General features: G+C 32.5%; 1 protein-coding gene, 1 long non-coding RNA gene and 1 pseudogene across 3 annotated transcripts; all 3 read right to left on the bottom strand.

Annotated features, from left to right (window-relative positions):
* Window positions 1–175: 175 nt before the first annotated feature.
* LOC144839371 (uncharacterized) lies at window positions 176–5,718 on the bottom strand. Its single transcript, XM_078694686.1, has 8 exons — window positions 5,483–5,718; window positions 4,932–5,071; window positions 4,530–4,791; window positions 3,895–4,145; window positions 2,384–2,528; window positions 1,533–1,669; window positions 1,153–1,414; window positions 176–779 (listed from the first exon to the last, which is right to left on the bottom strand). The coding sequence occupies exons 1-8, from the start codon at window positions 5,589–5,591 to the stop codon at window positions 526–528; spliced, it is 1,560 nt and encodes a 519-aa protein (XP_078550812.1). The 5' UTR covers window positions 5,592–5,718; the 3' UTR covers window positions 176–525.
* An 863-nt stretch (window positions 5,719–6,581) lies between these two features.
* On the bottom strand, window positions 6,582–9,088 carry LOC144840319 (ficolin-2-like; annotated as a pseudogene). The gene is made up of 4 exons (XR_013611892.1): window positions 8,917–9,088; window positions 8,536–8,675; window positions 8,054–8,320; window positions 6,582–7,269 (listed from the first exon to the last, which is right to left on the bottom strand). The product of XR_013611892.1 is annotated as a ficolin-2-like (transcript).
* Window positions 9,089–10,342: 1,254 nt separating this feature from the next.
* Window positions 10,343–13,029, bottom strand: LOC144840341 (uncharacterized). Its single transcript, XR_013611904.1, has 3 exons — window positions 12,828–13,029; window positions 12,160–12,293; window positions 10,343–10,669 (listed from the first exon to the last, which is right to left on the bottom strand). It is a non-coding gene; the product is annotated as an uncharacterized LOC144840341 (long non-coding RNA).
* Window positions 13,030–15,423: the final 2,394 nt, after the last annotated feature.

Genomic DNA, 15,423 nt, shown 5'->3' with positions numbered 1-15,423 from the left:
GTATACGGTATTGTATTGTATAGAAAATATAAAAATGTTGCCAAATAGGGTTTCTTTTCCTCTTCATAACACACGCGGAAAAAACACCGACTCATAATTCAAAACTTTTACAGAGACTTTATAACATGTTTTTAATTTAACTTTATTCAACAAACAAATATTAGTAGTACGAAGTACACACATAATGGTATTAAATGAAAGTAAAAAACATACAGGATTTAAAGAAGTTACTACATATTAATTATACGATGAGCAAATTCGATATATATGGTCATAAAAAAGAATATAATATAGACCTAAATGTATCTATGTCAAATGTAAACTAGAAACGAGTGCAATTATACATTGATAGAGAATAATCGATTAGCGAAATACAGTGTTAGAAGAATAATAATTGATAATTGATCAATTGTTATTTTAATGTTGTTTTCCGTTTACTAGACATTAATTTGCTGATGTTAAAAGCTTAAAATCACAACATAACATAGAGTACCTAATCTTCATCATCTTGGTAACTTGACCTTCCTACAGCAGTCTGCGTATCTTCATCTCTGTAGTTTTCAGTGAATAGTAATATGTTTTCCAATGGTTCCACACCACACCAGTAGCGTACTGCTCGGTTTCTCCCTCCAAGTACAACCCATTCAGGTTAGAATTATGACAGGAAGTGTACCACCAAGCTCCTTTGTATGTTACAGCACACGATGATGACTCGTTCTCGTCATTGTCTCGGTCAGATGTTGAAAATGGTTTATTACCGTGGCCACTCAGTGAATTACCTGTAATAAAAGAAAAATTATTAATCTCGTCGAGTTTGAACACGCTGAACCCTGTTCATCTACTAACTTTTTAGTCACGGTACAGTTATCCGCCGAGTAATAGACACACGCGTGTAAATTAGAAACTTTAATTTTCTTTACTCCACAAATCTCTAAAGTAACAACAGAACGTTCGTGCGTCCGTACGTCAACCATTCTGAAAGGACGCTTCTGTTTTGGTTTATATTTCTTCGTAATCTTTGGTACACGTGAAATATATTGCTCCATTGACATACTGCAGTACACTAAACGAGACTACACTACACTGAAGTGCATGTGAAGTGTCATTACACTACACATGAAAAACTCATTAATATATAAAATAAAGCTTTACCTGCATCACCACTATAAGTGCCAATAACCAGTTTGTAGTTTGTGCTCTCATCACCTAATCGAAAGTTTTCGTAGCGAGCATACGCAGACTCTCCGTCGAAAGAAGTCATGTCTACTCTCATTTCAAATTGACCAGCAGACGTAATACGGTATATGTTGTCATTACCAAGCCAATGCTCACTATTAACATTTCCAAACCCAGATTTATAAGCCGCCCATCCTCTGTAAAAATCAGTAGTTCCGTCTTCTCGTCTTTGAAAGACCTTTAGAAGTTAAGAAAAACAGTATTACGCATTACGCACGGTGTATACAACGACCAGAGAAGTGTGGCCTAACTCTTCCCTGATACGACACAGTTTCAAAATGATCTCTACGCCTTACCGTCCATCCACCGCCATCAGTCACCATGTCACAGTATACACGAATGGGTTCACCTCCATCATGTGGATCGATCATGTATGATCCACTTTGTGCTTGGCTGTCTCTATCAAGAATTTCAGTGCAGTCTTGTGGTTTCCCTTTAAAAATAAAATAATTGAAACCAAGCAGCTTGCATGAATATTACGAAAACCAACATCATAAATAATGGATCTCGCACGTGGTTAAGATCAAACAACAGCGAGCCTGTAAACATCCTCACTTTCCATTCTACTAAACTAAACCAAGGAAAGAGGAAGGAAAATAAAATCCATTCTGCAACGTGTAATAGACAGAAGTGGAGTTGACAGATCGCAGTTCATCAGAGATGGGTTCAGCTAAAAAACATATCAAATGAAAAAAAAACTACAAAAAATGCATATATATACATGATAGTTGTCTAGTGGGATGCAGGAGTGATATTGTTTTGAGCATCAACATGCAGTGTCCGTAACGCTAACTGACACCATCATTACCGTCATTAGCCACCATATGTGATCTAGTTTCACGGTAAAGCTTGGTTCCCACTAGAACGCAACGCAAGGACGTAAACGCAACGCAAGCGAGTTGACCAATGGCAAGCGACAGTTCGAATAAGCCATCGCTTGTGATTGGTCAACTCACTTACGTTGCGTAACGTCCTTGTGTTGCGTCTCTAGTGGGAACCAAGCTTTACAAGGACCAGTAATACATCAAGACTTTTTTTGCTTCATCATCATGTTGTACAGAAGAATCTTTTCAACCATTGATCAGCCTTTACCCCTATATGCCTATTTTGATATATTGGTTTAGCGGTGATGTAAGTTTATCTTTACCTTTTTCATTAGAACAAGTCTCGTCATTACCACATCCATTTTTTACAACAACTGTGCAATGATAACCGTCTTGTTCTTTTGTCACTTGACTGTTCGAAACTGCCAAAGTCAGCATCTGTGACAGGGCGATAAACCTCATCAACATCTTTAATTAATTACTTTTCAATTCTGTTCAAAGTTCTCAGAAAAGGAATAAAACAGTACTGTAGAGTGAAGCAAGCGTACTTTATAGTTAAGTAGTCAGGAAAGAGGTGGGGCACTAATGCAAGTATCCGGTTATTATCTAAGCCATCGTTAATGAAGGAAGGAAACTTTGTTTTATTCAACTAATAATTAAGGGGAAAGAGAGAGTCAAGTCGTCGCCGAGTTCGAATACAGTCCTGTGGTTTAGACTTCATCTTCTTCTTCACACCCACCGTATAGGTCATACCATAAATATCAATACGATTGATTCCATATAATTGAAGGAAGCACACGATTTATCTCGCGCAGTATAATTACAACTATTTTTTGGAAGAGATATTAAGGTGAACTCGGGTCATCACAGTTGTGGAGATGCACATGGGTTAGGCCTCTCTTTTGTGTATGCCCCTTATGTAATAATACACAACAAATTGACTATGACAGAGTTTGCATTTGCACTTTTATATCTTATCATGACAAATAATTCTCTTTTCTATGAAAACGTACAGCCTGTGTATTCAATTAATATATAAAAAGTTATACATTAATAGGAAGAAACAATGGTAAGCCTAATAAAAAAAAGCATGAGAAATCCAGGACTATGCTAATAAGTTTACAATGAGTCGATCGAGTCAACAGACATATAACATATTTTTAAATGTATAAAACCAAAACGGTGCAAAATTATAAATTGCGTTACAAGAAATTAGTAGATTTATTTAAAAATACAATAATATGAGCAGGTCATTTAGCAATAATAAACAACAGATTGACAGATTGGCAACCACGAATTGGCCAAAAAAGGAGACAAAAACATAGATGGAGGGTCAAAATCTCACCTTATAACAACTTGAGCTACTGTAGCACAGCGCAGAACAGAAAGGAATGGTAGATGCTTGAGGAGAGCTACATCTTACAGGGAATGATGGAGCCGAGGTAAGGTAAGGTAATGAACAATTCTTACAACATGTCAAGGGGTGAGGATACGATTCAGTTCAATACCTGTTTTGTGAATTTGGAAAATTTCAAAGTTCAATTGTACTTTAGATTAATATATTAAAATCGTACAATATGTAAACATACAATGCATAACTTAAAGAAGAAGTAGTAGAAAAGCTTGGTTCCCATTAGGTAGGACGCAACGCAAGGACGTTAACGCAGCGCAAGTAGTTTGACCAATCGACGCGATAGATTATTGTCGTTTGTCATTGGACTGGTTGCGCGTGCAACGCAGTCCACGTACGTCGTTGCGTGCTTGGGAACCAAGATTTTTGGTACAGATTATTCTTTTTTGGTACAATGGCTGCCGCTTATTATTAATATTATTATTTCAGTCTGCGTATCTTCATCTCAGTTGTTTTCAATGAATAAAAATATGTTTTCCATGTCTTCCACACAACACCGGTAGCGAACTGCTCGGTTTCTCCGCCCAAATACAGGCCATTCAGATTTGACAAATGGCATTTGTCGTACCACCAACCCCCTTTGTATTTTACAGCACACGATGATGCAGCATTATTGTCATTGTCTCGGTCAGATGTTGAAAATTGTTGATCATTATGATAACTCAATGAATCATCTGCAATCAAAACGAATTACTGTTATCGTTCACAGAACATTTCAGAAAAAGATGGGTATTTAGGCCCGATAGTTGTATTGGGTTGAGTGGCGTAAAGATGGGTATTTAGGCGCCCGATAGTTGTATTGGGTTGAGTGGCGTAAAGATGGGTATTTAGGCCCGATAGTTGTACTGGATTGAGTGGCGTAAAGATGGGTATTTAGGCCCGATAGTTGTACTGGGTTGAGTGGCGTAAAGAGAAACCTTTTCCAATAAATAGGTAACAAAAACCTATCCAATGAGGTTTTTCAGGGCGACTTAAATGCCCTCACCAATAATATAAATGATTATTTTATTTTACTGACATCCACATACTAATTACATGATTAAAACAAGCTCACGTACCAGCATCACCACTATAAGTGCCAATCATCAGTTTGTAGTTGGTGCCCTCATTACCAATTCGGAAGGTATCGTAACGAGCATACGCAGACTCGTGGTCGAAAGTAGTCATGTCAATTCTCAATTCAAAGTGACCGGCAGACGCAATACGGTATATGTTGTCATTACCAAGCCAATGTTCACTACTAATACTCCCAAACCCAGTTTTGTATGCCTCCCAATTTCTGTAGAAATCCGTGGAGCCGTCTTCTCGCCTTTGAAAGACCTTTAGAATAAAAAGTCAACATGAACAATTGTCCCTATTCTATTACATGATCAAAGCAAGAAATGTTTAAGTTATAAGCCTATAGTAAACAGTTTCGATTTATCCTCACCGCACTGCCAATTGTATGTGTTATGACTTACCGTCCATCCACCGCCATCAGTCACCATGTCACAGTATACACGAATGGGGTCACCTCCATCGTTTGGGTCAATCGTGTACTCTCCACTTTGTGCTTGGCTGTCTCTATCAAGAATATCAGTGCAGTCTCGTGCATGCTTCTCTTGAAAACAAGGTAATAAGGAATGTATTTTACAAAACAAATGCCACAAATCAGATGCGCAGGTTTAAAAAACACAACACTATACAGTATATACTGCATGTTTCTCTTTTACTCAAGTACTCTGTATTTTAATGAGTGGGACGTTTAATCGATGATTGAAATTGTATATTACCTCATTCACCACCGTCAGCAGACAGTTGTTTCAGATTTGTATATTAATAAAACTTAGAATAAGTTCCATCTTTCTACTTTATTCATTTATTCATGAATTTGTCAAAAGTCGGATTTATGTTTACAGAGAGAAATTTGAATATAAAAACGTTAAAAGCGTAATGGAGCATCGCACAAGTTTAGACTACAGCCACTGTCACCAAGACGTCATTAAACTATAATTGAATTAATTAATCTTACCACAATCATTGACAACAACTGATACATGACAACCATCTCGATCCACTGTATGACTGCTTGAAACTACCAGAGCCACCATCACTGACAGGATGATAGACCTTACCAACATCTTCACAAGCGGATTACTGTTCAGACTAAATCCAGAAAACGAATGTAACAGGTCGGGAGAAACAGGTCTATATAAAGGCAGAGCCAGGAAAAAGGTTCAGTCAGATATTATGAGGTTGGGCACTAAATGAAAGAAGGATTTGTTGGTATATTCCTAGTATTCAGGAAAATGGTTCAGTCAGATATTATGAGGTTGGGCACTAAATGAAAGAAGTGTTTCCTAGTATTTAGGAAAAAGGTTCAGTAATATGAGGTTGGGTACTAAATGAAAGAAACGTGTTTATAGGTAAGGCCTAAGATTCAGGAAAAGGGTTCAGTCTAATAATGTGTTTTTATTCGAGGTTGAACACTAAATAAAAGAACTGTTTATAGTTAAGAGGTAAAAAAGCATGTCTAATAATAGTTTATTATTACAATGACTATCATGTTTTAAATATATTTTTGGCAAATCATCTTGTGGATTTTGTAAAGATAATACATTAAGACTGTTAATACGCATGGTTTGATATTATATGGTTCGTGATAATACTAAGTACTTATTGTGAATCTTTGTCATGTTCGATCGTTGAAAGTTAACTTCGTAGATTGTCGAGAACATTTCATTATTGGATATCGCCAGACATGTAAAAACGCCTTCAATCTCTACAAATCTTGTTCACCTTTTTTACTCCATAATAATTAAAGGAATAGTCACGTCGTCGATACAATCCTCAAACGGGTTGACCTCATCTTCTTCTCCACATCGTTCTAAAGGCCTTTTCATGGCTGGATGAAGAAAAGCCTTTCAATTAAGTATATTCAGTATAATTACAACCATTTCTACAATTAAAAGTACATACTACATTGTCGTGTGATTTTGGCTTCGATTAAAAAGCCTGTGAAACTTCTATTTATGTTTGTATATATTGCGATGATATCGGGGTCATCCCAATTGCGGAGATACACCTTTGTGTATGTCACTAATACATATACAAATTGACTATGACTACAGTTTGCGGTTGCACTTTTATTTTTTCAATAATTGACATGAAAAACTATATTTGTTACAAAGAGTATAAAGATAACACATTAGTAGCAAAAAAGGAGTCAATCGAGTTACATAACATTTTGTAATTGGATAAAATAGGAATCCATTTAAAATGTAAATACGTTAAATGTATAAAATTAGAAACGAAAACGAGCAAAATTATAAATTATTAAAAAGTTAGTAGATTAGCAACTTGATTAGAAAAATACGGTAATGGCCAATTCTTTTAAAGAGCTGGTTAGGTGTGGTTTGAGTTCAATGGGGATTTGGAAAATTACAAAGAGAACTGATTCAGATTAAATGTATTAATTGTCATAAATGTATAAGGCACAACAAATGCACAACATAACGAAAACAATTTATTTAGTATAATTAATTTTGGTATCATCTTCCGCTTATTATTTCAGTCTGCGTATCTTCATTTCTGTAGTTTTCAGTGAATAGTAATAGGTTTTCCATGTCTTCCATATAACACCATCAGCGTACTCCTTAATTGGTCCATTCTTGTACAACCCATTTAGATTTGACCAATGGCAAGAGTCGTACCACCAAGCTCCGTTGTATGTTACTGCACACGGTGATCCAGAAGAGTTGTCGTTATCTCGGTCAAATGTTGAAAATTGAAAATTATTATGGTAAGTCAGTGAATCGCCTGTAATATAAAACAAAATTATAAACGATTGGAGCATTGTTATCATGGCTCAAATTGAAACTCCCGGTAAAGAGATATATTACCACGGAATTTATATATTTAGGATTTTTAATAGGAGCGTCAACTGAGTTACGATCTCTTTGGTAAATTGTATTTAATTGACACACAAACAATAAGTATAAGGTGATGTCTCAAAAGAGAAGGAAAGTTAAAGATGTATTGTCCCCCAAAAACATGCAAAATGAAGATTAATTAAATCAGACTTTGAAAATGTTATTTTGTAGGTTTATAAAGTTAATCACTTCCATAGAAAAAAAAAATGTTTTCACTGATAAAATAAATGGTTAAATTCAACCAAAAACCCATTGGCTCGCAGCCAATTTGACCATTTGTTGCGTTAAATTGCAGTTTTTTCAGGTAAATACATTTTTTTCCAATTCAATTTTTGGTCAAAGTGGATAACTATTATGTTCAACAAAAACAAAAATGTTGTTAAAAAATATTTTTCAGGGGGACAATACATCTTTAAGAGAGAAAACAAATGATTGAAATTAGAAAATATGTATAAAAACAATGTTATTATGTAGAAAATAATTAATGTTACCAGAAAACAATGTTGAACAGCAGAAAATATGTTGTTCACGGATATGGAAATGATTTAATACAATATTAATATTCATTGATTTTATTTATTACGTGCAATGTGTTTCAATATTTTAAAAGAAAATGAAATAAAAGTTGGACGAACCCACATAAGACAAACAATAATAATTATAAGCCTTACCCGCATCACCAGTGTAAGTTCCAATCATCAGTTTGTAGTTGGTGCCCTCATTGCCAATTCGGAAGGTATCGTATCGAGCATACGCAGACGTGACTCGTGGTCGAAAGTAGTCATGTCAATTCTCAATTCAAAGTAACCACCAGACGCAATACGGTATATGTTGTCGTTACCAAGCCAATGCTCACTATTAAGTTTCCCAAACCCAGTTTTGTAAGCCTCCCAATTTCTGTAGAAATCTGTTCTTCCGTCTTCTCGTCTTTGAAAGACCTTTAAAACGAAATGTATTACGCAGTATATCAACATCAAACCATTTTCTCTTATACACAATAAAATACTTTTTTTTCTAAACCATTAAGGTGTTATGGCTTGTCTAAAAATGTCAAATATGAAACAAGGCATTGTTGTTAATATTTGATAACGTGATTGTGTTATATTAGTTTAGCTTCTCAACACTCCCATAGGTGCCTGTAGTAATATCTTACCGTCCATCCACCGCCATCAGTCACCATGTCACAGTATACACGAATGGGTTTACCTCCATCATGTGGATCAATCGTGTACTCTCCACTTTTTGCTTGGCTGTCTCTATCAAGAATGTCAGTGCAATCTCGTGGATGCCTTTCTTTAAATAAAATACGAAATTTAATGACAGCCATTGAAGTTTTATTTTTCTTCTTTCACTAATGCATTGGCACGTTTGTCAAACGAATCAAATTAGTAAAAGAGAAATTGGAATAAAACAAAAACCTACTGATCATTTAAGGGAGGAAAACCCAGTGGATAGAAGAGCAGCTACTACAACGTGTACAGATTAGAATGTATTAACATTATCACTATTACTCCTCAAGTTGTTATCATCTTACCACAATCATTGAAAACAACAGATACATGACAATCTCCTCGTTCTACAGTGCGACTGTTTGAAACTACCAGAGCCACCATCAGTGACAAGACGATCAACCTCACCAGCATCTTCACTTGTCAGTTTATTCTGTATGTTCAGTCTACCTCAGAAAATGAATGTATAACAGTCGGCTGTGGAAAGTGTCTTTATAGTCCAGTCCCAGTGGGCAAAAAGTGGTTGAAAATGAAAGTTTGCCTCAACGTAAATGTCAACTTTGAATCAACATAGAAATTATCAACGTTGAAACAACGTTAAAATAGGTAACGTTGAAATAACGTTGAAAAAATGGTTGAAAATGAAAGTTTGCCTCAACGTAAATGTCAACGTTAAATCAACATAGAAATTATCAACGTTGAAACAACGTTAAAATAAGTAACGTTGAAATAACGTTGAAAAAGTGGTTGAAAATGAAAGTTTGCCTCAACTTAAATGTCAACGTTGAATCAACATTGAAATTATCAACGTTGAAACAACGTTAAAATAGGTAACGTTGAAATAACGTTGAAAAAATGGTTGAAAATGAAAGTTTGCCTCAACGTAAATGTCAACGTTGAATCAACATAGAAATTATTAACGTTGAAACAACGTTAAAATAGGTAACGTTGAAATAACGTTGAAAAAATGGTTGAAAATGAAAGTTTGCCTCAACGTAAATGTCAACGTTGAATCAACATAGAAATTATCAACGTTGAAACAACGTTAAAATAAGTAACGTTGAAATAACGTTTGCCTCAACAAAAATTTCAACGTTGATTCAACATAGATTATCAACGTTGAAACAACGTAAAAATGTCTACGTTGAAATTATCAATGTTGATTCAATGTTGAAATTATTAACGTTGAAACAACGTAATAATTAAGTTGAAATGAAAATTTGTATCAACGTAAATTTCAACATAGATTTAACGTTGAAATTATCAACGTTGATTCAATGTTGAAATATTAAAGTTAACATTATCCGCAAACATTGAAATAATGCTGAAAAACTGTTGAATTAAAGTTTAAATTAAAAAAAATATTAACGTTGATCCATTGTAGAGTAATCAACCAAATTCAAGGTAGAAAAAATAACGTTTAATCAACGTATACAGATCAACGTTGATTCAACATAGAAATTATCAACAATTTAACATAGCAATGGTTTAGTTAATAGAAGAACAGCTTATAGTAACACAACCAAAATAAATCAAGCTGAAATCTGGCATATTTTCAATGGTAATTGATTTGTTGAATTACTATATCCAATTTGAATCAACGGTTTTAAAGTAGTTGGTAGTAAAGTATACTGTTACGTCGCAGAATCCATCAATAGAGACATTTTATAAATACTGTATATCTTACTAATCTTTAATTTCTATAAAAACATAAAATAACATTTAATCAAATCATCAGGCAAAATCCAAGCAACAATCAAATAATGTACATCCTCACTGACAGTTCTCGGGTACCAAAGTTAAGTATAAAAAATATACTAATAACCAGTTTGTAATATGTTTGCCAACTAAATAAATATTGGCTGATTACAGTAAAACACAATAAATACAACACACGTCACAGGTGCCTTGTGCTAATGTTGCAGAAGTCCAAATGAAATGGCAATAACACAATACTGTAATTGCATTGTTCCGATTAGTCAATAAACAGTTGCCTCGATTCCTGTGTTGACATTGTCCTATGCTTTCCAAAAGTGTGGCAATATCATTTTTCCAAACCTGAAACAAATTCAATCAAGTTACTGTAGTTTTAAACAAAAATAATACAGTGAAAAATTAATTAAAAGATTTATTGTCCCAAAAAAACATGAACAATGAAGATTAATACAATCATACTTTGAATACCTTGCCATTTTGCAATTTTATCAAAGATATTCACTTGCCGTAGAAAATAAACAAAAACAATACAATACAAAGATTTCACTTAACAAAAATACAAAATAAACAGTATATTTAACCAAAAACCAATTGTTTGTTTAAATTGTCCCCCTTTTCAGGTACAAATGCATTTTTTAAAATCTAATTTTTGGTGAAAGTGAACAACTCTATAGTGACGGCATATTCAACAAAACATTTGTAAAAAAAATTGTTCAGTTCAATTATATCTTTAACACATTGTTCAAAAATCATACTGTACATAAACAAAAATTCAATTCAGAACATCATTTCACACTAAACACGTAAAATATGCAATCAATTCAATTTTAGGCGCTAGTTCCGTTTCGCACCTGTTTTTATTTCAACTTCCTTTTGACTCCAAACTTGTTAAGTAACTTATTGTGAAAACCACACCTTAGAATTGGGCCTCATAAGTACTTTTATGAAGAAGAATCACATAAAAAGTAACAAACAAATCCTTTAAATTGATGATTTTACAGACATGTTTCTCGCATACCGTTCGCGAATTTAGCATACTCGAAGTTCACTATTTTCGTTTCTATGGAGCGCCAAAATAGCAACTACAGGTATAATAGATGGTTAAAAACTCAATGGAATGCGTCTTCTTTTAATGCATCTATTATAATTGAAATACACGTTTAATTTCAATATATTGTCAATAAAAATTCTGTAACATGTTACTGCTAATAATGAGTGCTGTTTTCAAATATCAACCGACCCTAAATCAGCATCACTACCTATAGCCTAGGCCTAAGACTAAGAGGAATATTATTTAGATCATTGAGGTATCTACAGTACATGTAATATGATGAATGAATTTGTCGATTTTTATTCTTAAAAGTTAACGAAAACCATGTACAGTATCAACAGTAACATTTTTGTTGCATTGACATTGAAAAAAGATATTAAAATTGAACGTAATTTTCACCAATAAATGCATTAAATATACGCATTATACCGAGTTTTTAGCCCTCTATTATAGTTGCTCTTTTGGCGCTCCATAGAAACCAACAACATTGAACATGGCGTATGCGAAATTCACGAACCGATGTGCGAGAATCACGTCTGTAAATTCATCAATTTAAAGGATTTATTTGTTACTTTTTGTGTGATCTCCTTCGTAAAATTATTTTTGAAGCCTAATTCTAAGGTGTGGTAATCACGATAAAGTTACTTAACAAATTTTAAGTCGAAATAAATGACAGGTGCGAAACGGAACTAGCGCCCAATTTTATGTAAATAATATTGCAACACTGTATTAATATTTATTCAATATTAAAGTTAAGAACTACCAACCAACCAATACCAACCTTTTGTATATAAAAATATTGATCATCCATTAGATTTTTCTCGTTTGATTCACATAGAAAAGATTATACATGTACTTCATTATTTTGTACTCTAGCTAGGCATAGGCCTAAAGGGCCTTAGCTAGGCCTACAATCTGAAATAAAGAAAGCGAGTGAGTTTAACAATAGCCGTCCTAGGCTAGCATGTGTTTGTAATTGTATACTATTAATACTAATAATAGCATTAGCATTAGCAGCTACTGTAGACAGCCTAGCAAAAAGCTAGCTAAGCTAGGCCACCTAGGCTAATTATATATTAGGCCTAGCTAGGCCTACTAGGCCTATAATGTTATATTTATGTATACTTTTGGATAAATAAAGAAAGAATTGAACTAAGGCCTAATACATACCATTTTATAACCATAATAAGTACAGTACTGTAGTTATCCTTGGCAAGGCAAATGTTTGCCCTTGACAGGCATGATACTAAATGCTTCCACTAGCTAGGCCTAGGCCTAGTGAGTGAATTCAGTTCATCAGTTTGGCAGCCTGCCTAGCCTACTACCTATAGCCTAGCCTAGCTATGCATGTGTGGCCTACTAGACTAGAGGCTAGCTATTGATAAGGGTAAAATAGTCAAGCTCTAAGCTTATAAATTAGTAGATTACAAAAAAAAAAAGTTGTCCTACCTGAAAACATACTTATTTGACAATTTCAATGATGAGCCTTTTTTTCTACACACCACTACTAGGAGGCCTAGCCTACGTCGAAGTAACTGAAATTACTGACACCAGTTTCAAAATTTGATCAAAACGAAACTAACCAATGACAAGCTCGTATCTTATGAAATTTGATCTTGCATGAAAGGATCATTCAATTTTCAACACAACTTCTAGCTAGAACATTTTTGTATTATACAAAGACAATAATCCTAAATAACCAATAATCAAGCTACATCATACATTTATTGTTTTACAATAAAGGATGATAAAAAAAAAACGCCAACTGAAATCTAATGTTAATTTAACGTTAAAACATCAATGGCATTCAACGCACTTAAACACATATTATTTAATATTAACGTTAAAAACATGTCATTTTAATCAAAATATTAAATAGAATTTAACTTTAATTTAACGTTTAATTAACATTGAAAAACAAAAATAATAATTGTTTGAAAAAACAACATAATTTCAATAGTTTTTCAATGTTGAAAACATGTCATTTGAAAATGACAACTGGATTTCAACGTTAAAATAACGTTGGAATAACATTGAAAAACAAAAATAATAATTGTTTGAAAAAAATTACTAGTTAGAAATACAATGTTATTTCAACGTTGGATCAACATTGATAAATTAACGTAAATTACTAGTTAGAAAGACAATTTTATTTTAACGTTGGATCAACATTGATAAATTAACGTAAATTACTAGTTAAAAATACAATGTTATTTCAACGTTGGATCAACATTAACGTAAATTACTAGTTAGAAAGACAATGTTATTTCAACGTTGGATCAACATTGATCAAATAACGTAAATTTCTAGTTAAAAATACAATGTTATTTCAACGTTGGATCAACATTGATAAATTAACGTAAATTACTAGTTAGAAAAACAATGTTATTTCAACGTTGGATCAACATTAATAAATTAACGTAAATTTCTAGTTAAAAATACAATGTTATTTCAACGTTGGATCAACATTAATAAATTAACGTAAATTTCTAGTTAAAAATACAATGTTATTTCAACGTTGGATCAACATTGATAAATTAACGTAAATTACTAGTTAGAAAGACAATGTTATTTCAATGTTGGATCAACATTGATAAATTAATGTAAATTACTAGTTAAAAATACAATGTTATTTCAACGTTGGATTAACATTGATAAATTAACGTAAATTTCTTGTTAAAAATACAATGTTATTTCAACGTTGGATTAACATTGATAAATTAACGTAAATTACTAGTTAGAAAGACAATGTTATTTCAACGTTGGATCAACATTAATAAATTAACGTAAATTTCTAGTTAAAAATACAATGTTATTTCAACGTTGGATCAACATTGATAAATTAACGTAAATTACTATTTAAAAATACAATGTTATTTCAGCGTTGGATCAACATTGATAAATTAACGTAAATTACTAGTTAGAAAGACAATGTTATTTCAACGTTGGATCAACATTGATAAATTAACATAAATTACTATTTAAAAATACAATGTTATTTCAACGTTGGATCAACATTGATAAATTAACGTAAATTACTAGTTAAAAATACAATGTTATTTCAACGTTGGATCAAGATTGATAAATTAACGTAAATTACTAGTTAGAAATACAATGTTATTTTAACGTTGGATCAACATTGATAAATTAACGTAAATTTCTTGTTAAAAATACAATGTTATTTCAACGTTGGATCAACATTGATAAATTAACGTAAATTTTTAGTTAAAAATACAATGTTATTTCAACATTGGATCAACATTGATAAATTAATGTAAATTTCTAGTTAAAAATACAATGTGATTTTAACGTTGGATCAACATTGATAAATTAACGTAAATTACTAGTTAGAAAGACAATGTTATTTCAACGTTGGATCAACATTGATAAATTAACTTAAATTACTAGTTAGAAAGACAATGTTATTTCAACGTTGGATCAACATTAATAAATTAACGTAAATTACTAGTTAGAAATACAATGTTATTTCAACGTTGGATCAACATTGATACATTAACGTAAATTACTAGTTAGAAAGACAATGTTATTTCAACGTTAAATCAACATTGATAAATTAACGTAAATTACTAGTTAGAAGGACAATGTTATTTTAACGTTGGATCAACATTGATAAATTAACGTAAATTTCTGGTTAAAAATACAATGTTATTTCAACGTTGGATCAACATTTATAAATTAACGTAAAACATTTGTTAGAAAAACAATGTTATTTCAACGTTGGATCAACATTGATAAATTAACGTAAAACATGTGTTAGAAAGACGATGTTATTTCAACGTTAAATCAACATTTATAAATTAACGTAAATTACTAGTTAAAAAGACAATGTTATTTCAACGTTTGATTAACATTGATAAATGAACATAAACATTTTATTGAAAAGAAAATGTTATTTCAACGTTGATTCAATGTTTATTAATAAACGTTAAAAAAATAGTTAGGGAAAAAATGTTATTTCAACGTTGATTCAACGTTTGAAATACGCTGACAACATGATTTCAACAAATCAACTATATTTCAACGT

Source organism: Antedon bifida, chromosome 4, assembly GCF_963402885.1.
Source record: "Antedon bifida chromosome 4, ecAntBifi1.1, whole genome shotgun sequence".
Lineage (NCBI taxonomy): Eukaryota > Metazoa > Echinodermata > Crinoidea > Comatulida > Antedonidae > Antedon > Antedon bifida.
Note: the sequence above shows the minus strand (reverse complement) of the source record. Positions and strands in the feature narration are given on the sequence as shown.